The following is a 27,927-nucleotide window of genomic DNA, read 5'->3' as shown; positions in this document are numbered from 1 at the left end:
ATCTGCTCAGAGTCAAAGGCTCCAGCATTTCCGCGCCCAAGCTGCGGGACTTTGCAAGAGAAATGGACACATCCTGCCCCTGCGGCGCTGCTTCCAGACTTACTGAAAACCGACCTTCTGCTCCAGAACATCCATGGGTCTGTAGGACAGGATGGAGCCCCAGCCCCTCCCCATTTCTCCTTCTCTCTGTGCCCCGCCCACCTCGCAGGTTCTCTGCATCGCTATCCATTGTCCTGCTTGCCTCTACTTGGGGGACAGCTGGGGGCAGAGCCCCGGGTGAGTTGTCACTGCGCCCTGGATGCACTGCAAGCTGCTCCAGGGGCGACAAAAGCCCCTTCTTCCTGCTGTAGCCTCCCTTTCTCTTCCACCTGGCCTTCCCTCCTCCCTATCACTGCCCCTTTCTCCTCTGGGCTGGGTCCTCTCTTTGGGTACCCCTGGGGCCTCCCTTGATCACCCCCTGGCCGCGCCCTGTGACCAGCCAAGGTCTCAGCTGGCTGCAGGGCCAAGCCAGCAGCCCGCCTGGGGGAGGATGACCTTCCTGGTGACAGGCTGGCAGCAGTGGAGCAGGGCAGCGGCACATCATGTCATCTGGCAAGGGGGAGGCTCCACTGCCCACTGCCAACACACGGTCCCCAGGCTGGTGCAGCTGCCCTGCCAGGATGCACCCTCCCCCTCCTTTTGTTCTTTCTGCTTCCTAAAGGCAAAGCCTGCTCAGGGCGGGGGCCACTCTCCCCACCGACAGCCATTTCTTAGATACTCCCAGGGAGAGGCCCCGGGCTGGCTTCTTCCCATCTCAGAGAAGAAGTGTGGCCGCAGGACGGAGCCCACTTCCTCAAGGTGCATTCAGTCCTCCGTCATTCAGCCAAGGTGGAGGGGCTGCCCTCCTGGGCTCGTGGTCCTGAGTGTGTCACAGGCCTTGAACCACTGCAGATGAGAGCGGCAAGCTGCAGAGAGGGTGCCTCAGGCAGGGGCCGTGCTGGAGAATGTTCCTGGAGGATATGGGCACCAGCAGGCTAGCACACAGGTGTGGCACCTTGGGGTATGTGTGACCGGGTTGTGGCTTAGCCCTCTCTCCTGACCTTACTGAATCCCTGCCCGTATGGGACTGTTAACTGCAAGTGAGTCAGCAATGCAGTGTCAGCCGCCTCTGTGCCAGGAGGAGGTGGAGGGGGTGGCACTGGGTTGGGCATTCTCCTTCTGGACCCCCAACCTGCTCTCCACCCTGTTTGTGTCCTGGGATTCCATAAGGGTCCCCAAAGGGCTTCTGTCAGCCAAGTACCTGAGGATGAGAGGTTCAGAGGTCAGGCCATCTCTTCTGCTGGGCCACTGTAGCAGTGGCTGTGTTCTTGGTGGTCAGCCTGTAGTAACTGTTCCTTACTCTCCACCCTCCTAGCCCAGAGGTCAGCTTCCTATGCTATTGGCCTGTGGGCAGTTGGTAGTCCCCAGTGTCCCTCTCAGTGTGACCCTCTCTTTGTAAACAGTCTCCCTGTGACCCCTTGGAGTGCCCAGCCAGCTCTGATGGGTACAGTGTCTCCCACTGTGGCCTGGGGCACCTTTCATTTCCTGAGGCTGTCTTGGCCCTGTGGAGGGCATCTCTGACCTCATCCTGCTTCTTGCCCTTGATTTACCCCTGGAAAAGTCCCTGGGGGCATGTTGGGTTGGGAGGGTGTTTCAGGAGAGGTGGGCAGTGGGAAATGGGCTCCCTCTCCCAACTCACCGGGGCCATGGGGGAAGCCAAGGGGCAGACAGGCCCTCCCGGTGGGGGGCAGCCTCCACCATGCATGTCGAGCTCTGGATCAACATGACACAGTGGGACCTCCTTGGGACCCGCAGTACCTCTGGGGTCCACCCGGCCAGCCCCTTGGCATCCACCAGGCTGAACTCTTTCCTGTGGAGATTGTCTCTCCTTTGGCAGGTGAGCAGCCTGCGGCCCAGAGAGGGGCAGGAACTTGCTCAAGGTCACAGGGAGATGGTGTGGCATCTCGGCCAGGGGGCCTTCCTTGTCCACTCTGCCTACCCGGAACTTTTTCTCTGAACAGCCCATGCATCCCACAGTCCCATCAGCCCAGTGCCTCAGTGGCTGAATGTCTGGGACATCACTGTTCCCGTGTGCGGTCGCCTGCCTTTCTGCCCTCCCCAGCTCACTGGGACTGGGGGTGCCCGGGATCAAATCCTTCCTTATCTGTCTTTATATTCAGGGTACCCACCGTGAGCCTGCAGTAGTCATTCTTCAACGACTGACAGATTGGTGAGTGGTCGCTGATCCAGTCTGATGGGGTGTGATTACAGTGAGATGGTAGTTCTCAAACGCGTGCTCTGTACCCTGCGGGCATTTGCCTGAAGCAGTCCGGTTGTCCAGTGGGGTGACTGTGCTGGGCGGCTACGGAAACCATGCTGTATCCCAGGGGATGTGGAGGGCAGAGTATTATACCAAACAGGATTGTTCTGGAGCCTGAAGAGCTAGTGAAACTGCCTTGCTGCGTGTGGGGCTGCTGAGGACTGCCACCCTTTCTTCCTCCCTGCATCTCCCTCTGGGAATGGGCCCGTCCCACCACACTGGACTTGCCCGGTTTTGCAGGTTCCCGGCTAGAGAGGAGTCGGGTCTCAGATGGCTGTGCCTGGAGCGCCCCCAGATCAGATGCAGGCAGTGTTTAGATGAGACTGCCGAAGTAGCTGGGCCTGGGTGTGGCTGCAGCATGGCTTGCCTTAGCCACCTCCCATTCCTGCTCCTTTAGAAAATTGGTCACCTCCTGGGACTTCATATTTTTCTATTCTCCCTTGGCTTCCCATCTACCACCTAACGACCATGGGTCCAGGGCATTCGGGCCCCCGAGATCCTGTGGGTCACACAGCCTGGGGATTTCCTGGCTTTTGCCAGGACGTGAAGGTGGGGCTGGAAGGGCCAGCAGTGGGGCCAGACCATGGGGGGAAGCAGGGTCCGCTAAGAGCAGACCCCACCTCGCAGGGCATCCTTGGCAACAGACCATCAAGACATCCTGGGGCTGCCATGCGGTCCCACACTTGAACAGACATCATTCTGGATGAATTTATTTCATGAAAAATTAATGTAAAAAATATAAAGATGGTGTATTAATTACAAAGCTTAAACTGATTTCACCTTCTACCTTTGTAGAATTTTTCCTTTTGAAAATTGCCTTCATAAATCAGGAGAGTAATCCAGGCCCTGCCAGATCACTGAGATGTGGGGGGCATCCTTGGTGCCAGGCTCCCCATTTTGGATTCTCGTGGCTAAGGTCATGTCCTGCAAGCTCCTTGTGTGTGTGTGTGAGCATGTGCTGGCGTGTAGACATTCATTGTATGTGAGGTGACAGGCTACAGGTAGAGGGGACCACATGCTCAGTGGGAACTCCTGAGGGCTTGGAGGGGGCAGTGAGCCAGGCTGAGTGGCCTGGTGGGGACAGGGCTGTGGAGACCAGTGAGAAGGAATGGTTGGGGGGTAGTGATAGGCTCTGTCTGACTTTCTCCAGCAAGGTGCTGAAGTGGGCAGGCGTGTTCTGGGGCTCAGCCCTGTGGGTTGGGGGACAGTTGAGGAGGGAAGCCCTCAGTGTCAGGCCCCAGCAGACACCAGCGGATCTTCCTTCCAGAGTGGACTCTGTCCTTGAGACAAGGCCCAAGGATCCTATAGTGATAGGGAAAGCCTATAGGGGAGCCCCATGCCTGTTCTGGGAGGCGCATGTAATCCTGTGTCCACGAGGTGGCAGCAGAGTGCCACCCACGGAGAGGCCGCTCAGGGAGAAGGGGCCTGGTGTCCAGTACCCCTCACGTGCATGTTACACTCGGTGCCCCAGTCTCCTCTGTCAAACGCGTCTACTTGTAGTATCCCCACATTTCCTAGCCACAGAACTGCAGACAACCAAATGGTTGCCGTTGAAGCCACAAGTTTAGGGGTGCTCTGTCATGCAGCAGTAGGTGGCTGTTACAGCATCAAGGGCAGAAGCAAAGGGCCGAGGGACGGGGCCACTGCAAGGCCAGAGCCGCTCGGACCAGGAGAGCAGTTGGTGTGTGGAGGGCAGAGCCGAGCTGCTGGTCGGGGTGTGGGGGGTAAGGGACTGAGTCAGGGATGATTCTGGGTTCGTCAGCCGAGTGAGTGGAAAGCTGGGGAGCCTGACAGGCCTGGAGGAAGGGAAACCAAGCTGTGGGTAGGGCCATCTCCTCCGTCTCCAGGGGAAAATGGATTTGGCTGCCTTACCAGCTTCCGGAGGTGCCACCACCTACAGAGCTCCCCACCTGGGCTCCCCTGCCTCCTTTTCTCTGCTTCCTTTGTCATATTGTCCTGGAATCTGTCCCTCCTGCCTGCCTCTTATAAGGACCCTGTGCTGACCCTGGGCCCGCCCTGATCATCGGGATCCTATCCCCATCTGTAGGCTCTTATTCCCTGTTGCCGTGTGAGGTCACACACTCTCTGGGCGTCCTTGGGGGGCCATTGGTCAGCCCCCACAGCGGGCACTCCAGCTGCCAGAGATTCACATTCGTCTCACGTGCAAAACAGATTCACCCCCCCTTAGTTTCCCTGAAATCTCCCCCAAAGCCCCTTGCAGCATCAGCTCATGTGCGCGCCGCCCGAGCCTCTCCAGCTCCAAAGTCTCAGAGGGCAAGGCGCAAAGCCTCCACGTGCCTGTGGACAAGGCTCCTAATAAGCGAGCAGGAAGTAAAAGAGCTGGCCCGGGTGTCGCTAAGGAAAGGGGCCAAATCGCTGCCCCCCACGGGAAACTCCCACATCAAGGCGGGTCTGGGGACAGCGGCCTGCCCTCCAGGCGACCCCGGCCCAGGGCTACGAGAGCCCGGTCACAGCGCGCCCGCCGTCCCCTGCGAGGCCACCGAGAGGCGGGGCCTCCGGGCGGCCTAGAGCGCCCCGGAAGTGACTGGGAGGGCGGCGGGGCGGGCCGGCAGAGGGCAGAGCGGGACATCCGGCCGGCGGCGGCGGCTCCGGGCCGAGGTGAGTGTGCCCGGACGGGAGTGGGCAGTGTGGCCTTGCGCGGCCGGGCAGCGGCCCCGGGAGCTCGAGGCGCCTGGCCCTCCGCTGTCGGCCCGTGGGGACCGCCCGCCCTCAGCCTGCAGAAGGGGTTGGCCCCGGGGTCCCTTCCTCCCGGAAGGAGCCAGGCGCAGCCTGACGACCCCCTCGCTTTGGTTTTGGCCCTGGCGCCAGACTGAACTGCCACCTCGCACGTGGTCCCCGGGATAGAAGCGCCTTTAAAACAGCCCCGGGACGCCCCCCTGCACCACGGAGGCGGCTCTGTGCGACCACCCGCCTGCCCCGAGAACCGCCGGCGGGGCGCCCCCAGTGTCCGCCCCGCCCAGCGGCCCGTCCCGGCCGCCTCGCCCCTCGCGTCTGACTCCAGCTGTCGTCGGTCTCCAGAGTACGTGTTTTTGAGTATTTACCCCTCATCGTCCCCGACACCTTACACACTACCGGGGCTCCCATGAAAAAGTAGTTCCTCACTCCCCCGAGTCCCTCTGGCCCTTTCGGAAGTCCGCTTAGTTCCCCTAACACGGTAAGGGGTCGTACTGGTTGGGCGCCTCCTTTCCTCTCCTGCTCACCTCTGTCCCCTTGCGCCCTCTCCCAGTTTTTTGTGTGTCCCCTGGGCCTGGGTGTCAGTGCTTAGGCTGGAAACCACCTGCTTTGTTGGGCACGTTAGGGGGTACCTTTTGGTTTAAGAAGGTGTTTCAGAAGTAATGCTGAATTTCATTTTTAAAGGAACATTTTGTCTCGCGAGCCAGGCCACTGTGTTTTCAGCCGCCTGGAATCAGCCTGCACACACAGCATGTCAAGCACGAGGAAAGGTCCCTGATGAACCCATTTCTGGCGCGGAGCCTCCCCCGAGCCACCCCAAGCCCCTCTTCCTCCCTTCTGTTGTGCTGAGAGTCAGTCCCTTTCCAGTTATGGGGGCCGCGTGTTTCCTCCTGGTTTCTAAGGTGTTTCATATTAATTGTCTCCTCAAGGGTGGTTGATGGCCTCTACTTCCCTCTGCTCCCCACAGGGCCAAGCAGAACAGAGGCCCTGTTACAGCCAGTAAGTCGCATGAAAATGGGGTCCGTAAAAACCAGCTGCCGCACTTTGCAGTCCAAGAGACTGACTTGGGAGAGCGAAAGGCTATACCCAGACCTAGCTAGATAGAATTTGAATTTGGGGCTCTTCCTACATTTGAAAAAACTTTATTTTTTCTTGTGTTGTAGTCTCAAAGGGCTGCATTTTGTGCTCCATACAGGAGTAATCCTGTGGTCTCCCCACCTGCATGAAATTGGAAGAGGCAGCCAAAATAAGGGTCTGGGTGGGAGGTGGGTGCAGAGTTCCTGTCTAGTCTGTCTGGGGGGAGGGGTGTGAGAGGGCTGGAGGCCAGTCATGAAGGAAGTGAGGGGACACAGCTGGCTTGGGGGAGAAGCAGGACCGTCAGAGCAAACTGGTGAGGGCAGAAGTTCTGCCCTCCTCACAGGCTGGAGGACGTGTGTCCCCCCTGGCAAAGTGTGGGCAGGGGCGGTGACAGACTACCAGGCCTGTAAGGATGCATCCACAGTGGCGCAGGAAGGCGTGTGGGTGCTTTGGGAAACTTTTAACGTTTATAGAAGGATGGAATTGTCTGGCTGGGACCATAATGACTCAGGTCACTTGGTAGAAGCAGGAAAGAGTCTGTGCCTAGCAGCCCGGGGGCTGGGTAGGGTTGGGCAGCTGCCCAGACACCGAGTCATTTGCTGGCCAGCTCATGTGTTGGTCGTCTCTTCAACATTTATTTCTGTTGCAGCTTCTCAGGATGTCTAAAATAATGACATGCTTACTTACAGTGGCCTCGGTCTATGCTCCGTAACGGCTTGCTTTCCCCCTCCTGTTTTCCAGTTCCTAAAGCACTGAATGTGTGAGGCAGTGCGGTGAAGCCGGGAGGGAGGCGCTGCCGCCCAGACAGTAGAAACTCCGTTAGCTGGAACCAGCACCAGAGGCCCCTCCGCTCTGGTCCGTGCATGAGAGGGCGAGGGGCCACGAGCTCCTGCAGGGAAGGCCAGAGTTCCCACTGTGGAGAAGTTCAGGGGCGACGTGACACTTCCCCTGCCGAGTGGACCAGGAGCCAGCCACGCTGCTGGGAGCCCGGGAGACCAGGGACAGCCGTGGCTGCTGGAACTGGAGGGAGGAACAAAGGAGGGCTGTGGCTCTTGGTGGCCAGGGCCAGCTGAAGAAACGGTGCAGGCCACGTGGAAGGAGGTGACAAGGGAGCTGCCTGGCTGGGCCTCCCCTGCCACCGGGACAAGCCACCCTCCACATGGCCTCCAAGCCAGCTGCTGGGAAGAGCCCGGGGGAGAAGCGCAAGCGGGTGGTGCTGACCCTGAAGGAGAAGATGGACATCTGTGCACGCCTGGAGAGGGGCGAGAGCAGGCGGGCGCTCATGCAGGAGTACAATGTGGGCATGTCCACCCTATACGACATTAAGGCCCACAAGGCCCAGCTGCTCCGCTTCTTTGCCAATTCCGACTCCAGCAAGGCCCTGGAGCGGCGGCGCACCCTGCACACGCCTAAGCTGGAGCACCTGGACCGCGTCCTGTATGAGTGGTTCCTGGTGAAGCGTGCTGAGGGCGTGCCTGTCTCGGGCCCCATGCTCATCGAGAAGGCCAAGGACTTCTACGAGCAGATGCACTTAACTGAGCCCTGCGTGTTTTCCGGCGGGTGGCTTTGGCGGTTTAAGGCCAGGCATGGGATTAAGAAGCTGGACGCATCCAGTGAAAAGCAGGTGGCTGACCACCAAGCAGCCGAGCAGTTCTGTAGCTTTTTTCGGAGCTTAACTGCTGAGCATGGCCTGTCCCCTGAGCAGGTTTACAATGCCGATGAGACCGGCCTCTTCTGGCGGTGCTTGCCAAACCCCCCTCCAGAAGGTGGGGCGGTGCCCGGTGTCAAGCAGAACAAGGACAGGCTGACTGTCCTTATGTGTGCCAATGCCACGGGCTCCCATAAAATCAAACCCTTGGTGATTGGAAAATGCAGCGGCCCCAGGGCTTTCAAAGGCATCCAGCACTTGCCAGCGGCATACAAGGCCCAGGGTAACGTGTGGGTGGACAAGGAAATTTTTTCTGACTGGTTCCATCACATTTTCGTCCCTTCGGTGAAGGAGCACTTCAGAACGACAGGTCTGCCTGAAGACAGCAAAGCCATCCTCCTGCTGGACCACTCCCGGGCCCACCCTCAGGAGGCCGAGCTGGTGTCTGACAACATCTTCACCATTTTTCTGCCCGCCAGTGTCACTTCCTTGATCCAGCCCATGGACCAGGGCATTCGAAGGGATTTCATGCGGAATTTCATCAACCCTCCTGTCCCGCTGCAGAGCTTCCATCCCCGTTACAACATGAACGATGCCATATTCAGCGTGGCCTGCGCCTGGAGTGCTGTGCCCAGTGACATTTTCAGCAGGGCCTGGAGGAAGCTGTGGCCCGCGGTCCCGTTTGTGGAAGGCTCGTCTTCTGAGGAGGAGCTTGGACACCTCAGAACTAAGCCTCGTGATCCGACTTTCGCGCACATCCTTGAGCTTGGGAGAGAGGCTCCGTGCCGCCCGAGCAGCAGGCTTCACCGGAGCCTGGCCCCTGAGCACCGCGGGCCCGGACTGGACGCTGGAGAGGGGCATGCCGCCACTGCAGGGCTGGCCCCGGCCGTGGGGACCTTGGAGCAGGCTGAGAAGGACAGCGAGGAGGCGGCCTGGGAGCAGGCGGCCTTGGCCTTCGATGCTGTGGTGCGCTTCGCAGAGAGGCAGCCTTGCTTCACGGCGCAGGAGGTGGGGCAGCTGCGGGCACTGCGCTCGGTATTCGTGAGGCAGCGGCAGGTGAAGCGGCGGCGCATGGCACTCAGGGCTGTGGTCAAACTCGAAGCCCCCCAGGAGTGCTCCCCCCTGCCCTGCTCGTCCTTGGTGGGCAACCACTGACAGTGGGCTGCACTCCGCAGGGCTGTGGCTGTGAGGCCAGGCCAGGCGCTGGTGGAGAGCCTTACCCAGAGGGCGAGCGCCTGAGCTTGGTGTCAGTTACTCAGGATAGCCCAGCCCCCCGTGTGCAGTTCATAAGCTCCTACCTGTCCCACCACGTGAATGTGAGATGTTCAGAGGGGCCCCCCAGACCTCCGCATACCAGCACTGCCTGTGGCCAGAATCCAGGATGAGCTGGGCAGACTGGCCTTATGTTTGCTGAGCCTTCCTGTGTCTGAGGGTGGAGATATCTGTCTGTCTGTCCAGTATGAGAAAGGCCGGCCCTCAGGCCGGCCAACAGAAGTCCCTGCTGCCCCTTGACAAGGTTAGCATCTCCTCCTCGGGGCTCAGCCTGCTGGTCTGGTAGCCATCCCTGAGGTAGGTATGCCCCAAGGGCAGGTGGCAAAGGGCTGGGTCAGTGTTGGACCTCAGTGGCATAGCCCCTGCTCGTGTCCTTACAGGCAACGGGTCACCACCCTGTTTGTGTGACCTCACTCAGCATGTGGAAAGGTCCTGCATTTTACTGGTAGGTAAATCCCTGTGGGCCGGAATCCCAACGTGGAGTGGGCCGCACGCGGTGTTGGTATGGGAGACTTGCTGCTTGTAATTGTAGGAGCGACCAAGTGGGCCTGCCTGTTGCCTCACTGCAGGGCCACGAGGCTCGGCCTATGTTTTGCAGCGTGGCTCCAAGTCCAGGGTGCAGTCTGCTGTCCACATTCCCCAGAGCTCTGCATTTACGGCCTTTATGTTAATAAATGTTGATCAGCCTCTGAAGTCAGCCTTAGATTTGCACATGCATAACAAAAGCAGTAAGGCAGGCTGCACGTCCCCTAGTAATGTGCAGGAAGGTTGGCGTACAGGGGGTCACGTGAAAGCTGCCTTTGTTCCTGAGAGCTGTGGGGCTCGTGCGTTCGGCCTGTAGGCCACCTCTCTGGCACTTGTACATCCTCCTGAACACGCTGGTGGTGGTCAGCGCTGACAGGGCCCCACGCTGCGGACCTGTGTGTTGTGCTGTGCGTGTGCATCTGAATGCTAGAAACCTACAGGCCGTGTTCAGAGACTCGTGGCCAGTTCTTTGGGCCAGGTCACGTCCTCGCTGTCATGTCTGCTTCCTTCGCAGGTTGGGGAAGCGTCTGTGCACTTGGGCACTTTTTTGTCACTTCCAGACTCATGTGCCCCTGGTGATGTTGAATTGCAGCCGCTTGAGGTGTCAGGAGTCACACAGGAGTCACAGGGGTGCTGACCTTGCTGCCAGGGGTGGGTGGCATGGAGGGACCGACGGGCTGGGAAGCAGTCCGGCCCTCTGCCCAGTGCGGCAGCAGGTCCTGAGTGGGTGGGTAAAGCCGGGGAGGGTGGATGCAGGCGGCGTTGTGGCTGGCCCTCCTGGGTGCCCTGTGGGTGCTCCATCTTGTCAGACCATAGGCCCAGGCTCTTGACTCTTGTCATGCCCGCATGAGCTCTTCTGTCTGACCATGTCATGGCCAATCAATAAATGCTTGTCAGCGGACCTCCAGAGCACTGTGTGGGAGCACCCAGCCCAGGGCCCTCCATCCTGTGCCCCCGGCCCAGCCTGCACTGGCAGTGTGTGTGTGGCCTTTTGGGGGCTTCTCCATACCGCTGGCAGAGCCTCCTCCCGTCCCTGCACGCCCCTCACAGAGTGGCAGTGTGCCAGGTGCCTTCATAGGGGCTGTGCACCTCATGCCCACCTCCCTCCTTGGGGCAGGCAGTGCCAGTGTGCAGGACTCGGTGGACCTCTTCCTAGGACTATTTGTCCATCTTGACTATCCCCTTCCTTGGCGGTCAGAACAACTTGGCAGACAAGGGCTGGAAAGAAGCCGTGTCCCTAGCTGTGCCACAGTGGGACTCTGCTGCTTCTGACTGCTGTGTAAGGGCTTGGGTGCCCCCAGGACTGGCCAGGATGTAGGTGTCAGCTGCCACCTGTTGAACAAATTAGGGGCGTTATTCCTGGGTGCGGCCTGCAGTGCTGGGGCCCAGGGAAAGGAGAACAGTCTGGTGGGAGAGTGGGGCTCTCCTGACAGGACGGGCAGCCCCTGGCTGGGAGCTCCATCCCTGAGCAAGGCCGAGCAGAGCTAGACTGGCAGGGCTGTGCAGGTGGGGCTCTGGCACCCACAGAGGCCAGCCTACAGTACCTGCTTCCAGGTGGGGTCTGCAGGCCACTCTGCACTGCCCTCTGTGGGTGCCCCAGGGGAGACATGGTGTCAGCCCGAGGAGGCTGTCCTGGCACGTGAGGAGCTGCAGGGGATACCCTCACTGCCAGCGTTTCCCATGGGGCGGGGGGCAGACAGGGCCTGCCCAGGGTGCATCTGGGTGCCATTCAGCATCGGCACCGTCCCCCACAGTCAGCCATGGTCTGTGTTGGGGTGTGTGAAGGGGACGGGAGTCCCAGCACACATCTTGTGGGTGCAGGGTGGTAGGAAGGGACTGGCGTGGGGGATGAAGGGATGAGAAAAGGAACCTGGGAGCTGCAGCCCCCACTAAGACCTCTCCTGGCCCGTCCTACCCGGCTCTGAGGGCAGAGCCCTTGGGGGCAGCTCAGGGCCACTGTAGGCATATGGGCTCCGGGGGGTTTGGACCCGGGGCAGGCAGCAGAGTTGGGCCAAACAGGACCCACCCATGCTGCCCCTGAAGGCCTGCCTGACTGCACTGGGGAGGAGGCAGCCAGGCCAGCTTCTGTGGGGTTTTCCTGGTGCATAAAGGTACTTGCACCTCAACCGCCATTTAGCACAGAGCACGGCATGTATTAAGCACCCAGAGGCATTGTGCTCAGTCTGAGGCAAGAGGATGGTCAGGTGAGGCCCTTGTCCTGCCTCCAGTGAACTTGGGTTTTCTGAGAGGGATGAGGGCTGCTGAGGAGGCCAGTGGCTTGCAGCTGGGGTATTAGTAGATCCATAAGGGCAGTAGGGAGAACAAAGGTCCCAGCCCGCTTTGGGTCCAGCCACCAGTTCCGGGAGGTGATCCAGGTGGAACCAGGCTCCTGCCATGTGTCAGTGTGGCTCCCACATTTTTCAAGGCAACTCCTCCATTCCCCGCCCCCCACCCCAGTGTTGCACCAGCCTAGTCCAGCCTCCTTTGAACACCCTCTTGGGTTGTGCACATCACTTCTGCTCCGTCCCTCCGACAGATCCGAGCTGTTGGGGCACTGCCAGCTGCACGGGTGGCCGGACAGTGTGCGTGTAGTGAATAGAGAGCACACACTGGGGAGTGGGTGGCAGCCAAATCCAGGCCAGGTCTCCTGGCTCCCTCCCACCACCACACCCTCGCCAGCAGTCACTTGCCCAGGTCTCGGCCCCTCCTGTGAGGACAGAGCCCAGGATGTGGCGGGTGGAGGCGGGCATCAGCACCTGACCAGCGGGGCAGAGGATCAATACCGAGGCAGGCCAGGAGACCTGGGGCTGCTGACCCTCACCACTAACTCAGCTTCTGAAGCAGGGCTGGCACTCAGAGACATGGCATTGTCCTGTCCCCCAGCACCAGAGCCAAATACTGGAACTTGTAGAGAAAGGCAAGTGGAGATTTACTTACAGGCTGAACTGCAGGCTGGCTGTGGGTCAGGAAAAACATCTCAAAGACTGGTCTCAGGATCTATTCTTTCAAAGGAGTCAAATTCGGCTGTGTTAGTCTCTGGAGAGGTTCATGCCCAGGGTATCATGTAAAACAATGAAACAGTCAAGAAGTCAGCCAACAGTGGTGGACCTGGGTTGCCAGGGGTGGGCAGGGAGGTTTGCTCAAACCACAGTGCTGCGGAGTGACCGGGCCTGAGGCGCCTCAGCAGAGGCTCAGCTGCAAGGGGAGAGGCACGGCGCTGACTGGCCAGCAGATGCCAAGCAGGGTAAACAGCAGGTGACAGTAACAGGCCCCACACTGCTACTGCATGTTGCCTACAAAGGGCGGCTTTCCAGTACAGTGTGAACACATGAAGAGACAGAAGTATGGCTCATGCCCTGGAAAAAGCAGACCACAGAGCTGCCTGTACACATGAGATGTCGGGTTTAACCAGAGACTTCAAACTGGCTGTTGTAAGTATGGTTAGAGAACCAAAGGAAACCATGCTTAAGGGGAGAAAGGAAGGAAGATAGTCTAATACACATCAAATAGAGAATGTCATTCAAAGATAAAACTTGTTTACAAATGAACCAGTGTAAGTTCTGGAGCTGAAATACAGTAAATGCAGTGGAAAACTCACTAGAGGGGCTTAACAGTAGGTGTGGACTGGCAGAAGAGCAATTTGATCAGAGGGCACATAGTCCAGTGACCAGAGAGTACCAGGAATGAGGAAAAGTGGTCAGCCTTGGAGAGAGCGGGACTCCACCACCTGCATAAGGGAGTCCCGGCAGGGGAGGAGAGCGCTGGGCCCAGAACCCAGTCAGACAAGCAGCAGCCAGAAAATCCTCAGACTGATTGGGAAACGCTAATCTGCAGACATGGCAGGCTCAGTGAATTCCAGTGGGTCAACATAGAGATTTGCAAACAGAAAATCTTGAAGACAGTAAGAGAAGTGGCCATCGCCCTTATAGGGCTGGCAGCTGGCTTCATGTCACCATCAGCAGAGACCAGGGTAGGGGGGCCAAGTGCTCAAAGAAAAAGCCACAACCAGAATCCTGTATCCAGCAAAGCTCTTTCAGAATGAGTGAATTGATATTAGAAGTGAGAGAATTTGTTGTCAGCAAGTTCTCAAGCTGAAGCAAGTGACCTTGGATGGTAATTCAAGTCCACACACACACACAAGCAGCGGTAAAGCAATGGTGCTGTTACATGAGGCCATACACGTGCTATTAACTTATTTAAAAGGCGGTTGTATAAAACAACATGGATATAATATGCTGTTGGGCCTGTAACATAGAAATGGGATGTGCTTGCCAATAGCACAATGGAGGTGGGCGGGAGCAAAGTTTGGGCTAGTGAACTAGTTCCAGATAGTGACTCAGATCCATAGAAACAACCAGGAATGATAAATAAAGTTAATTTAACAAAAGTTATGTATGTATCCCTATCAGCTTCCGTGTCAACCATGTGTTGTCAGATTTGCCTCCTTTATAGATGTGGTTTGTGCCTAATAATACCAGGGAAAGGCGACACCTTTCCGGCTCCAGACGTGAGTGCACATCGAGTAAATCTGGTTAGAGGCACACTCGTGGCCGAGAGCACCCACTACCAAGGTGGCTCATAGACAGTGACTCGCTACGGAAGTTGCAGCGCTGTTAGAAAACGCTAACACAAAAGAAGGCAAGCGAGGAGTAGAGGGACAGAAGGGACACAGGACTCAGCACTTGCCGGCCCTGGGGGACTGTCTGGCCACGACCACCCAGTGGAGGGTGGCAAGTGGTCCCTGACTCAGGTGTGGGATTAAGGCTGGGCAGGGTGTGCGTGGTGTCCCTGAACTGCTCTGCCCCACCTGCAAAGATAAGGGGCAGTTTGATTCCATGGCTCAGACACCTGAGCACAGTCCTCAGCCTCCCAGGGGCTCTCCGCCATGCTCACCTCTGCCGATTGGAGGTCTGCCCAAAGTACGGCCCTGCGAAGGACAGGGCAGGTGCCGCCACCTGGATGTGGGAGACCGCGCAGAGATGACCTAAGAGCTGGGGAGAGCAGGTGCGCTCCCCACAGTGTGAGCACTGGTTTATTTACACTGACCTTCCTCGGCAGGCCCGCCTTAGAGAACTTGTTCACATTTTGGTGCTAAAGCACGGGTGGTGTGATGGCACGAAACAGCCTGCCCCTTGGTGCCCATAGAGAGCCACGTGCACTTCCAGCAGGGGCCCAGGAGGGAGTCCGGGCGCCAAGCACCCTGCCTTCCCCCCAGGTCAGCAGATGCTGGTCCCCACACCACCTGCAGTGCAGAGCCCCAGCAGTTTCCCAGTGGCCAGGCAGGCGGAGCAAGATAAGAGATTGTGGTCCCCAGGTTGGGAGGGGGTCCCCAGAAAAGAGCTTCAGAGGTGAGGGCCACATCTAGCCAGGGAGGGGCAGGGCAGGGGCGGGGTGGCTCTCCTGCATGCTCTGGGAACCTGGGAGAGGCAGGCTTGTTTCCCCAGCCCCAATCTGTGATGACTACCCCAGTCCCAGGACCCTTGGTGTCGACACCTGCGTCCTTTCATCTGAACTGGGGGTGTCTTTTCCTTTCCAGACACCCTGGGCTGGCACAGGGGAATGTTCAGGAAGGCAAGGATGAGGGCAGCAGTTGTACAACTGAAAAGTTCTGCTAAAGCCCAGTGTCCGGTCTTAGTGGGAGTGATGGGCGGAGCCTGGGCCACCAGTCCTGAGGCTCCGTGGCCTGTGGCGGGGGCCAAGCGATGCACCCCAGCATTCAGTCCCAGGGCGCTGGGGAGGCAGGAGGGAGAGGAGCCGACTCCAAGGAGTGGATGTCAAGCTGAGAGATCTGAAGCAAGTTCGGGCTGCAGGCAGATGCTCAGAGAAGCAGGACCCGTGTCCCTGCCAGAGCCAGTGTGAGCATGGGGGCCCATAGGTGCCCGGGACGGTTCCATGTACCCACGAGGAGAGGTGCCCCTCCACAGCTGTGGGTGTGGGGCTGTTTATTCATTTGTTTTTCAGGCCTGAGCAAGGCCTCCCAGATCCCGGTGCTACCCGGCAAGTGGGACAGAGGTGACCAGGGTGTAGTTGCAGAAAGCCCTCCATGTGGCCAGAGACAGGTTGCCCTGAAGCCACTGGCAGAGGGTTGGGGCTGCAGGGTGGACCTCTGCAGTGTTCCGTGGGAGAGCAGCCTGGGCAACTGGGAGGGCTTCATGGAGGTGGTAAGCTGGGGGCTGGGCCTGAGAGGATGCATAGGAGATCCCCAGTTGGGAAGTCAGGAGAAGCCTTAGGCAGATGGAGAGTGCCTGGAGGCTGGGCACCTCCCGTGGTCCTGCACACTCTGCTCAGGTTGTCCTCCCTGACTGCGCAGGTGTGGGAGGTAGGCCCCTGGGACCGCCCTCGGGCCTCCTGCTGTGCCTCTCGCCCTCCATAGCACCCTCTGACACCTTTAAGTAATTTTGCCCCTTTTTATGGGGCCATACATTTTAATTAAGGGCTTTTTCCCCAGAAATCCCTTGGCTCAGAGTGAGGCTCCCTCTTGGCTCAGGTGCCTTCCTGTTGCCAGCTGCCCTAACGAGGACACCTATAAATCTCTGTTATTTGTGGTTCCAAAAATGAGGCCATGGTTCTCATTGTGCCTCATTAATTAGACAGACATTTTTAAGATATCAGAGACGGGCCTGGGTGCCAGGTGAGGGAAGGTGGCAGAAGGTGGGTGGGCAGCTTCTTGGAGAGAAGAGCCCAGGCCTGGGAGGCCTGTGCAGTTGGGGATGTGCCCCCTCAGAAGTGCTGACCATCTGCCCCAGGGTCGGCCCAGCCCCCACTCTGCAGGACCCTAGGCCCAGGCTGAGCTCATTCCTATACTCGGCCCCTTGGCCATCACCATGGGGCCCAGCCTCATTTTACTTTGGTCCTGAAAGGGAGAGTCCCTGTGTCCTGGGAGGCTTTGCAGCATCTCACTGGTTTTCTGTCTGGGGTCCACTGGCACCACTTCAAAGCTCTGCCCACTCAGAGGGGCTCTGTCCACTGCTTTCAAATGAGAGAATTTAAAAAATAAAACACATACTTTACTGCAGCTAAAACAATTAAGTCAATTAAACAGCTTGTTTACTGAACTCAGAGTATTCAAGTAATTGAATCGTCTTCTCCAACCTGCCGTCTGCCGGGTAACAAATGCATGCTGGATGTCTCCGTCGTCACTGTTCATATTTTACGGCCCCGCTCTGAGAGCCACCGAGGCAGCCCTGGGCGACCCTGAGCTACAGATGAGGGGCGTGGGGGGCGGGGGTAGTGCTAAGCCACTGTTTCGGGGACAGGCATGTGACCCTTCAGTCTCAACGCCACTTTGGAAGCTGCAGTAAGGCCCAAGGGCTGGCACATGCCCCTTAACAGGAGACAGTTTCTGTTTGGAGTAAAGTTCTGGAAGTAGGTGGTGGTGGCTAGTGAGAACATACTCAGTGCCACTGACCTGAAGCCGTGGGTAAAACGTGATAAATTTGCCACGCTTAAAACAGGTAGAGACAGATAGGCCTGGTTGATCAGGACATAGAGGCCTCAGAGGAGAGGCGAAGCCACTGAGATGAGCACCAGCAGGCAACCCCTAGGTGGACAAGAGTGGGGCAATGTCACCAGCGCCCAGGACGGGCCACCGAGGACCACACCTGAGGATTCAAGATGAGGGGATGCCTTGGCTTGTCCTGTCCCCTCCTCCCCGTTGCCCTTCAGCAGCCAGTCCTCTGGAAATGCAGGGATGGTGCTCCACAGTGTCCATGGGAAGGGCTACTCCTGGGGGGCCAGTCTCGTCCAGTCCTTCAGTCAGGAGATATTTCCTGAGCACCTGCTCTGGGCAGGCATGGCCCTGGCCCATTGCTGGTCTTGGGTGGAGTCAGGCCTGGAGAAGCTGGGAGGAGGTTGCGTGTCTGGGCAGGCAGGGCCTCTGGCGTGTGTCCTCGGCCTGTGGGTGGGGCTGGCCCTCCAGCTCACCCTGACCTGGGCGCTTTGTGCATCTGTACTGCTTTCCTCCACTTCTAGCCTCTGTCATCTCAAGTCTTCAAACATTTACTGAGTGCCTGCCATGTGCCAGGCCTGGGCACTGGGGGCACTTGAGGGGCCATGGTTTGAAAGGGATGACAAACATGTCACCAACCAATACTGGCACATTTCCACAGCCTTGGGACCTGGGGTGTGTCCTGGACGTCTCTCTGAAAGGCCATTTGCCAGCAGCAAGGAGGATGGGCCGTCCAGGTGGGGCCCAGCACAGGCAGAGGTGGGGGCTGTTCCTGGTGAGGCAACGGGACAAGTGTGTGTGTCCATGGAGGCGTGCAAGAAGGAAGACGTGCCTCGTTCACAGCAGCTTCCAGAACCTTGCCCTCCTGCCTGTGTCCTCGGCTGTCTGACCCTTGACTCTGGGGCCACTGACGCTCCTAGGCACCTTCTTGTCCCCATCCTCCCTGGGGACCTGCCCATCGGGGTGTTAATTCCATCATGTGCTGACAACCCTCCGGTGTCCATCTCCAGCCCAGCATCTCCCTGGGCTCCCTGTAGTGGCTCAGATGTAAGGCGCCAGGACAGAACCTCTACTGGCCCCAAACCTGGGCGCCCTTTGACCTCTGTATGTCCCAGCCACGCCCAGCAGCAGGGAGGTCTTTGGTGTGACACAGCTCATGGCACCTTGTGCATGGGACCAACCCCCTTTCACTCCCCAGGCCCCCAGCTCTCCCTGCCTGCACCCCGCCTCTGTTTGCCACGACAGCCAACATGACCTTGGTGTAAGTCAGTGGGAAAAGAGCACGCAGTGCCAGCCCCTTTCAGACTCCCACCTCGCCAGTGAAAATCCCAGCCCCAACAGGGTGCCTGCGGATGGGGCCACCCTGCAAGGGGCCCAGGGTGTGGGGCCCTCCCTCCCGCCTTCAGCTGCCTGCTCCCACACGTTATCAGTTGGGCTTCTCCAGAGAGACAGGCCCAAAGGGATGTTTGTATAAGCATCAGGAGGTCCCCTGAGTTGCTGGTGCGCACCGCCATCAGCAGGTAAGTCCTGAGGCCTGCAGCCGGGGATCTGGGACCCAGGAAGGGTCGGCGGTTCAGCCCAAGTCCAAGGACTGGAAAGACCAGTGTCTGGGCCAGCAGTCAGGCAGGACACGTTCCCTCTTACTCCAGTTTTGTTCAGGTCTGCAGCTGGCTGGATGAGGCCCACCACACTGCTGAAGGCGACCAGCCCTACTGAGCCCACATATTCAAAGAGGGATCTCACCAGAGCGCCCCTCACAGGCTCACCCTCAGTTCTGGGCAGCCCGAGGTCTGGCAGGCTGACGCCCTTACAAGACTGCCTCTGCTCGCCCCCTTCCCAGAGCACTGGGCATACCATCCAGTGGCCTTCCCAGGCCCCGGGTCTGTTGTCTGCCCCTGACCGGGATGTGGCCGCTGCGTGCAGGTGTCTGCCTACCCTCTTTCTGCTGGAGGTGTGCATTCCGGGGTGAGGGCAACTGATCCTGCCAGTCAGCGCGTGCTCTCTGGTTGAGGACGGGGCTCTGGCTGTGCAGCCAGGCCATATGGTCCCCAAGCATAATCTTTGCCTTATTTGGGGTCCAGGCCAAGGAGTTTCCCCCGTTTATTGGTGGAGACCTCCAGGTAAAGACAGTGAGCAGACAGGACTCCTGGCCTATCGGACATGGAGGCTGGCCTTGTGGACCACTGGTCTTTCCCCCCTCTTCCCAGAAGCCCAGCCCTGCACAGGCCCCACCCTGGTGCCCCGTGCCAGAGCACCCTCACAGGGCCAGTGGGGGTGGGTCTTGCCCTGAAGAAGTAACCTCTGCTTGTACCAAGGGGAGAAGCCCAGGAGCAGGGGGCTAACGGGCAGAGAACACCCAGAGGTGGGGTTTTATTGTGTGTTGTAGGGACTGTAACTGCCTGGCACACAGTAAATGGTCTGGGGTTCCTACACCTCTCCCTCAGCTGCCCAACGGCCATGATGAAGGAAGGGGTGCTGGGCTTGTCAGCCCCTCTGGTCCTGGGCACCCAGCCTGCTCTAGGTCCTGTAGTCCAGGCCCTGGGCACCACAGGTCAGCTCCGGGTACTTGTGGAGTGGCAGGGTAGAAGGAGCCGGCTCCCCTCCTGCTGAGAGACCCTGACCCCTAGGAGGTCAGTGGAAGCCAACGGCCAGGAGTCTTGGTGAGCTGTTGCTATGGTCTGGGGGTCTCTGGGATTGCAGATTCCAGCCTGCCCCTGCCTCCATTCCCTCTGCCCAGTGCCCTCTGTCCCCTCTGCTCTGCCTCATGGCCTCTGCCCGGTGCCCTCTGTCCCCTCTGTCCCTGCTGCCTGGTGCCCTCTGCCCCCTCTGCCTGGTGCCCTCTGTTCCCTCTGTCCTCTCTGCCCTGTGCCCTCTGTCCCCTCTGCCTGGTGCCCTCTGTTCCCTCTGTCCCCTCTGCCTGGTGCCCTCTGTTCCCTCTGTCCCCACTGCCTGGTGGCCTCTGTTCCCTCTGTCCCCACTGCCTGGTGCCCTCTGTCCCCTCTGCCTGGTGCCCTCTGTCCCCTCTGCTTTGCCTGTGCCCTCTGTTCCCTCTGTCCCCTCTGCCTGGTGCCCTCTGTCCCTCTGCCTGGTGCCCTCTGTCCCCTCTGCCTGGTGCCCTCTGTTCCCTCTGCCCCTTCTGCCTGGCGCCCTCTGTTCCCTCTGCCCGGTGCCCTCTGTCCCTCTGCCCAGTGCCCTCTGTCCCCTCTGCCCGGTGCCCTCTGTTCCCTCTCTCCCCTCTGCCCGGTGGCTTCTGCCTGGTGCCCTCTGCCCCCTCTGCCTGTTGCCTTCTGCTCCCTCTGCCTGATGGCCTCTGTCCCCTCTGCCTGGTGCCCTCTCTCCCCTCTGCCCGGTGGCCTCTGCCCCCTCTGCCTGATGGCCTCTGTCCCCTCTGCCTGGTGCCCTCTGCCCCCTCTGCCCGGTGCCCTCTGTCCCCTCTGCCTGGTGCCCTCTGTTCCCTCTGTTCCGTCTGCCTGGTGCCCTCTGTGCCCTCTGTTCCCTCTGCCCGGTGCCCTCTGCCCCCTCTGCCTGGTTCCCTCTGTCCCCTCTGCCTGGTGCCCTCTGTTCCCTCTGTTCCGTCTGCCTGGTGCCCTCTGTGCCCTCTGTTCCCTCTGCCCGGTGCCCTCTGCCCCCTCTGCCTGGTTCCCTCTGTTCCCTCTGTCCCCTCTGCCCGGTGCCCTCTGTCCCCTCTGCCCGGTGCCCTCTGCCCCCTCTGCCTGGTGCCCTCTGCCCCCTCTGCCTGATGGCCTCTGTCCCCTCTGCCTGGTGCCCTCTGTTCCCTCTGCCCCCTCTGCCTGGTGCCCTCTGCCCCCTCTGCCTGATGGCCTCTGTCCCCTCTGCCTGATGGCCTCTGTCCCCTCTGCCTGGTGCCCTCTGTTCCCTCTCTCCCCTCTGCCCGGTGGCCTCTGTCCCCTCTGCCCGGTGCCCTCTGTCCCCTCTGCCTGGTGCCCTCTGTGCCCTCTGTTCCCTCTGCCCGGTGCCCTCTGCCCCCTCTGCCCGGTGCCCTCTGCCCCCTCTGCCCGGTGCCCTCTGCCCCCTCTGCCTGATGGCCTCTGTCCCCTCTGCCTGGTGCCCGCTGTTCCCTCTGCCCCCTCTGCCTGGTGCCCTCTGCCCCCTCTGCCTGGTGCCCTCTGCCCCCTCTGCCTGACGGCCTCTGTCCCCTCTGCCTGGTGCCCTCTGTTCCCTCTCTCCCCTCTGCCCGGTGGCCTCTGTCCCCTCTGCCCGGTGGCCTCTGTCCCCTCTGCCCGGTGCCCTCTGTTCCCTCTGCCCAATGCCCTCTGCCCCCTCTGCCCAGTGCCCTCTGTCCCCTCTGCCTGGTGCCCTCTGTTCCCTCTGCCCGATGCCCTCTGCCCCCTCTGCCCGGTGCCCTCTGTCCCCTCTGCCTGGTGCCCTCTGTTCCCTCTGTCCCGTCTGCCTGGTGCCCTCTGTCCCCTCTGCCTGGTGCCCTCTGTTCCCTCTGTTCCGTCTGCCTGGTGCCCTCTGTGCCCTCTGTTCCCTCTGCCCGGTGCCCTCTGCCCCCTCTGCCTGGTTCCCTCTGTTCCCTCTGCCCGGTGCCCTCTGTTCCCTCTGCCCGGTGCCCTCTGCCCCCTCTGCCTGGTTCCCTCTGCCCGGTGCCCTCTGTCCCCTCTGCCCGGTGGCCTCTGTCCCCTCTGCCCGGTGCCCTCTGCCCCCTCTGCCCGGTGCCCTCTGCCCCCTCTGCCTGGTTCCCTCTGTCCCCTCTGCCTGGTGCCCTCTGTTCCCTCTGTCCCCTCTGCCCGGTGCCCTCTGCCCCCTCTGCCTGGTTCCCTCTGTTCCCTCTGTCCCCTCTGCCCCGTGGCCTCTGTCCCCTCTGCCCGGTGCCCTCTGCCCCCTCTGCCCGGTGCCCTCTGCCCCCTCTGCCTGATGGCCTCTGTCCCCTCTGCCTGGTGCCCTCTGTTCCCTCTGTCCCCTCTGCCTGGTGCCCTCTGTTCCCTCTCTCCCCTCTGTCTGGTGGCTTCTGACTCCTCTTCTCTCTGCCCCTCGTTGCCTCTGTAGCATTGGCTGAGTGCCTGTTGTGTGTGCTGCCCTGCAGATGCCCAGCTGGGCCTCCCCCTCTAGCACTCACAGCCCCGGTGGGGGGGCACGACAGAGGAGCCCAGATGGCGCCATGGCCAGAGTGTGGTGGCCTGGCCGTGGGAGGCACACAAATCCCGGCCGTTCCCAGCCTCGCCTTTGCCAGATGACCCAGAAATGGATATGGGCACTTGGGGACCCAGCAAGGCCCCCACTGTGCTGAGGGTCGGAGTTCCGGGCAGGCAGTCTCTGACTGTCCATTCAGTTGTCCATCTGTCTCTGCAGCCGCCAGGAATCACGCTGGCCTGAGGAGGTGGCTCAGCAGTGCCTCGGGGCCCGGTGCAGTGATGCCCCAGGTCAGGCCTCCGCCCCACACAGGCCCAGGATGTCCGCAGGCGCCCCGCCAGTGTGCTCTGGAGCACTCAGAGGCCTGTGCACAGGCTTCCTGGCACAGCGGCCGCCTCCCCCCTCGTGCTGGCCTGGGAAGCGGCTCAGCCCTCAAGGCCCTGGGAATGAGGGAGGCCCCGGGAGCCCACCCAGGCAGTGCGGGGCCTTCCTCACCTCTGATGAGAAGTCAGCTGTGGAGGGGTTCTGCTTAGTGCCGGGGAGACCTGAGCTGGGTCAGCCTCAGCCTACCAGGGACTTTGCTCAGTTCCCCAATAAGGTGCTTTTCATGAAGGCCTGAGGAGGGGCCGCTCCACCAGGAGCCTCCTGGCGCCCCCACCAGCTGCCTGGGCTCAGGATGAGCCCTTCCCCCTCCCCACTGCACGCACCGGGGGCCAGCTGACTGCAGGACTGGGTGCCACGCAGCTCTAAGATGCGCTTCGCTCAGAGACACAAAGGCCTCTTTCCCTGGAGGAGGAGGCCTGGGAGGTGCCTGGGAGGTGAGTCGGCAGCTGCAGGGTGAGTAACCTGCTCTGACTCGCTCCTGTCATTCTTCACAGAGAGGGGTCCCCTGACAGGGAAGGAGGGTGGAAAAGGACGGGGAGAGGGGAGAAGCTGGACTGGGTACTGAGGGTCAGGCCTGGGAGACTCGGGCCTTCAGCCAGCTGACTGTGGCTCCCCCAGCCCTTCGGAAACAGAAGGGCCTGTCCTCCAAGGTCACAGCTCTGGAGGGCAGTGCTGGCCTGAGGACTGTGGGTCGGGAGCACCCTTGGCTGGGAGGAAAGTCAGCCGTCTCCACCCTGCCCTGCTCGAGGCTGGGGAGCAGGGTACAGAGGGAGAGGGAGGCCTCTGAAGGGCTCCTGGTGCCTGGCTTCCACTGGCTGCCCTCACCCCCCAGGCAGGGAGCAGGCTGTGAGGTGTGGCTGTTTCCCCATCACACTCTCTCCAGAGACAGTCTCCCAGCCTGCAGACAACGGGTGTTTGGGTGTGTACATGGGGGTCAGCCCACACTGCAGTGCCAGGCGCACCAGGAGCCTGACCCCAGCAGACCCACGGGCGGAGCCCAGCCCCAGGCAGGGTGAGCCGCCGCCCAGCTCACAAACTGGTCCTTGGTGGTGGTCACAGGCTGAGCCTGATGCTGGCCCTTGTGCTCTCCTGGTTTATATGAGGAGGACAAGACCAGGGAGCCCGGAGCCCTGTGTAGGTTCTGCCCTTAAACTGGAGAAGCCAAGAGCCCCTGCTGACCTGTGGCCATCAGTGGGCGGCTCAGCACGATCCCTGGCCACAGGCACGGCCCCTCCCTCGCCTCTGCCAGGACTCCAGCTTCCAGGAGTTCCAAGTCCTCTGGGTGACAGTCAGCAGTCCTGGGGGTGGACTGGTGACTGGAGCTGACTCACCAGAGAACTGGGGGAGGTGGGGGCGTCAGAGCTGGGCTCCCCCAGCTTTAGGCTCCCCCTGGTCCCATGGCTCCTGGGGGAGCACCCTGCTGCGCCTCCCCTGGGGTGAAGCGGGCCCAGCTCACGCTGCGGACAGGAGCAGGCAGGGATCTGGGCCGAGGCCCCTCCACGCCAGTCTCCACCCTCGGACACGGAGGGCTTTGGGGCCCAGCCGCCTCCTGCCTTTGCTCCTCCCCCATCCGCCCTGAGCATTGGCCCTTCCCGGACACCAGCCGGGGCTTCTAATGCGGGCTCAGAAGGCTGCAGGGCCCAGCGTGCGGCTGAGCTCCGAGAGCCAGCTGCGGACCTCCCGCGGGGGCAGGGCGCTCCCTTGTCTCAGCACCTCTCCTCCCGGCCCCTGGGTTCACTGCGGCACGGCACACTGGCTGAGCCCCGGCCCAGGCGCGGAGAAGAGGCCGGAGACAAGAGGGAGCCAAGTGGAGCGCCCTGGGGGGCGGGGCTCACGTCCTGGAGGCGGGGCCGCACCCTGAGGAGGAGGGGCCAATGTCCTGAGGGGTGGGGCCAGCGCCCAGGAGGAGGAGCCTAGTCCCTGTTGGTTCTCTGTCTCCCACGCCTTGAGCTGCTGCTTGTAGCCTGGCCAACAGCTAGTGAGAAGCTGAGGCCTCCCGCCAACAGCCAGTTGTGTGAACTGGGGAGCAGATACGTCCTGAGCTCTGGGTGCTGGAGCTGGTCTGGTGTAGCCGGGGCCGCGTTGGGCCAGGCAGAGGGTGCCTGCCAGACCCCAGCCCTGCTCCCTGTGAGGTGGCTTGGCCTCCGTGGGTCCCGCTCTTGGGTGTGATGGTGACGATGCTCCTGGAGTGTCAGAGGTGGTGGGTGAGTGTGGAGCTGAGTGCTGGTGTCAGTCTGCAATGGGTGATGGTGATTGGCACCTGGTTTTGGTGGTGAAGAGGGTGTCGGCCAGGTGCTGATGAGAGTGACAGTGATGACTGGCAGGCTCTGAAGCTGAGTGGACTGGGAGCTCATTCCGGGACTGGCTCAGCAGGCTGCCCACACTCAGGGCCTGCCTCGTCCCCACCCCCACCCGGATGTGGGCTGGCAGGGGAAGCTGCTTTCAATGCCCTCCGTTTGTCCTCTGGGAGGCTGGCCCTTCCCCACCTGCCCAGAGAGAGAGAAGCTGAGGGGCCAGTATGCACCCCACCTTCCTGTCCCTTGGTCTCTGTGGGCACTGTGGGGGAGGAGGTATCCTCGCCTTTTCTGTGGAGCTGGGCAGCCCCTGCCCCATTCCCAGAGTCCCATCTGTCTCAGGCTTCGTGCTGGGCGGGTGGCAGGTGAGTAATGAAGACACTGTGGCTTAATGCTTCCACTGTCCAGAAAAGAAAACTGAGGCAGAGAAGGGAACATGACCAGGTTGAGCCAAACCTGGGTCTCCCCTGGGACCTGAGGTGAGCCCTCCTTGTGTGTCCCTCGGCTGAGGAGTCACACCCCTGGGTCCTGGGCCCAGTTCTGCCCCTCCTGTCATTAGGCGCCTTCCGAACCAGCCTCAGTGTCTGCCTGCGGCGGGGCTCACACACTCGGCCGTCTCTGCATCATCCGGCCCAGGGCCACATGGAGAAAGGGCGAGAGCTGCAAGGACGGATGTCACTCCAGCAAGCGGCTGGGCTCCCCAGCACCCCCGCTGAGGAGGCTCTGCTGCAGCATCCAGCCGAGTGGGGAGCTGGCCTCCTTGTTTTATTAGAAAAGCAGAGCAGTAAGTCAACAGCACTCCAGGAATGCACCACTCTACTGACGGGTTCTTCCTAATTAGGAATGAGGAGAAAATAGTGCCCTTGGGAGGCTCACAGGCAGACCGCAGGAGCCTTCAGTCGCTGCCACCCACTGACTGCCGGCGTCTGGGCTGCCCTGCCATCCTGGAGCGTGGGTCCAGCCAGGAGGTGAGGGTGACCCTGGCATTGAGGCTCACGTGAGGCCAGGTGGGCCTGCTCTCCCCCCACCCGAGACACTGCTGGCCTGAGGTTGGCAAAGCAGCCTCGGGGGTACAGGGGCAGGTGAGCACTGAAACCCCCTGCCTGCCTCTCTGGAGGAGGCCATGGTGGCCCACCCACCATGTTCTCAGAGAGCCCCACAGGCAGCTGTGCCAGGCATGAGTAGGGCATGGTCTCTGCCCTGAGTGGATGGCCAGCCCAGGGGCTAGACACAAGGACAAGGGTCTCCTAGTGTGACAGGCATTTGGTGGGGGGGAACCTGGAGGGCACATCTGGGAGTCAGAGGGTGTCCTGGACAAGGGGACCCAGCCCTGGCCCTTGGGGGCAGGCACTGTCACAGTGTTCTCGGAGTGCCTCTGGTGGCCCCTTGCACGCCCTGCAGCCAGCCTGTGGGTACCCATGTGGACCCCAGTCCACGGGGTCTTCTCAGTAGGACCCCAATCCAGGGGCAGTATGACCCTCACCCAGCGTTAACCGCAGAAACAGCTGCTGGTGGCTCCCATTTAGTGAGCTGTGCATGCTGGGCCCTGCACATCTAACCCGCCACGCCCCCAGATAGGCACTGCCGCATTGCCGTAGCTCCGCAGTGCTGGGAGGTTCTCCTTGCTCTGCGGTTTCAAGTGCAGGGGACTGAAGGTCGGATGTCATGACACAAAGTGGGTATTTCAGCAAGTGCTTCAAAGATCCACTAGGCCCCTCGGCTCTGGTGCTGACAGGAAGAGAGAGAAACTCTCTTCTTCAGGGGCAGCAGTGCCTCTCCAGTTTGTTGGCAGAAATGGGGGCTTGAGCCCAGTGAGGTCCAGGTCTGCCTCCCTCAGAGCCACACTCATCAGTGAAGTGCATTCCCCGCCAGATGGCAAGCCAGGTCAGGGTGGCTGTGTGGGTGATAAAGGTGGTGAAGACCGTGGTGGCAGTAGCGACTGGACGTGCTGGTCACGGGGTTTGCTGTGGCCTAAATGTTTAAAGGTTACATCCTGTGACCCCAGAGGTGATGGTATTAGGAGGGGCTTTGGCAGATGACTGGGTTATGGGAGTGGAGCCCTTTGGAAAGAGCCCCCGTTGAGCCCCTTGGCCCTCCACGTGAGGACCAGTGAGGGATCTGAAGTTTGGCTTCACCAGAGCCCAGCCACGCCAGCCCCGATCTTGGACTTCCAGCCTCCAGAACAGTGAAAAATGACTTTCTGCTGTTTGCAAGCCACCCCATCTGTGGCATTCAGTTGGTGCAGTCTGGGTGGACCGGAGCGGGGGTGAGGGTGGGGTGGTGGTAGTGGGTTGGCAGTGCTGGTGTTGATGGTATAGTGATGAGGAGCTTGGCATCAGGGTGCTGTGGGGGAAGGAAGCCGTGGCTTTAATGGTGGGGGTGGTGGGAGCTACGGACTGAACTGTGTCCCCAGATTCACATGACGAAGCCCCCCGCCAAGAGCGCTGTGTTGGGAGAGAGGCTTTGGGAGATGATTGCGCTTCAGTGAGGGCAGAGGGGGCCCTGACTGGATAGGACTGTGGTCTTACAAGACCTGCCCCCAATCCCATGTACACAAGCCAAGGAAAGTTCTTGTGAGGACATCAGAAAGACGGCTGTCCACAAGCCGAGAAGCCAGCTCCCACCAGAAACCTTATCAGCTGGTGCCTCATCTTGGACTTCCCAGCCCCCGTATCCGGGAGAAATAAAAGCCTGCTGTTGAAGCCGCCCAGACAGTGGTGTTTAATTAAGGCACCTGAGCAGCCTGATAGCGGGCGTGGTGGTGGTGTGGCCGTGTGGGTGGGGCAGGTGTTATGACAGCGAATATAGCACCTCGCGAGTGGGACCCAGGGGGGTCAGGCCAGAGTCTGAATGGTGGTGGTGCCTCTTGCCCCCAGGACAGCTGTCTGCCTCCCCCAGGCCCATGCTCATCTCACCAGTGGAGATGCTGAGATCCTTGTGGGCTTCTGACATGGCATTTTATTTTTACCTAGAAAAATGCAGCACCCTCTGGTTCAGGGACTGTGGTCCCACTGTGTAGTGGCTAGGCTAGAAATTTACCCTGTGCCCCCGGCTGGCCAAGGCGCACGGGAAATGGGGCTGGGGTGGTCAGTCGCTCAGCCAGCTTGCTCTGGTGTGGCCCGCCTCGGCCTTCCTTCTCTGCCTGGGCAGGCTG

At 60.5% G+C, this 27,927-nt stretch overlaps 1 protein-coding gene across 3 annotated transcripts; it reads left to right on the top strand.

Moving 5' to 3' along the window:
- Window positions 1-12: 12 nt before the first annotated feature.
- Window positions 13-27,480, top strand: JRK (Jrk helix-turn-helix protein). Of its 3 annotated transcripts, XM_057497679.1 has the most exons (4): window positions 4,964-5,449; window positions 6,851-18,521; window positions 22,315-22,913; window positions 27,332-27,480. In XM_057497679.1, the coding sequence occupies exon 2, from the start codon at window positions 7,269-7,271 to the stop codon at window positions 8,910-8,912; it is 1,644 nt and encodes a 547-aa protein (XP_057353662.1). In that variant the 5' UTR covers window positions 4,964-5,449; window positions 6,851-7,268; the 3' UTR covers window positions 8,913-18,521; window positions 22,315-22,913; window positions 27,332-27,480. The 3 variants fall into 3 exon arrangements, 1 of the variants encoding a protein (XP_057353662.1); XR_008996100.1 differs by lacking the exons at window positions 4,964-5,449; window positions 6,851-18,521; window positions 22,315-22,913; window positions 27,332-27,480 and adding exons at window positions 13-276; window positions 2,199-4,337; XR_008996099.1 differs by lacking the exons at window positions 4,964-5,449; window positions 6,851-18,521; window positions 22,315-22,913 and adding an exon at window positions 22,936-25,741.
- The last annotated feature ends 447 nt before the right edge of the window (window positions 27,481-27,927 follow it).

This window comes from Manis pentadactyla, chromosome 3 (assembly GCF_030020395.1).
Source record: "Manis pentadactyla isolate mManPen7 chromosome 3, mManPen7.hap1, whole genome shotgun sequence".
NCBI lineage: Eukaryota > Metazoa > Chordata > Mammalia > Pholidota > Manidae > Manis > Manis pentadactyla.
This window is presented reverse-complemented; position numbering and strand designations above follow the sequence as displayed.

Bases quoted from the DNA above. Each gene is read 5' to 3' on its own strand.
- JRK (XM_057497679.1), top strand. From the start codon at position 7,269: ATGGCCTCCAAGCCAGCTGCTGGGAAGAGCCCGGGGGAGAAGCGCAAG.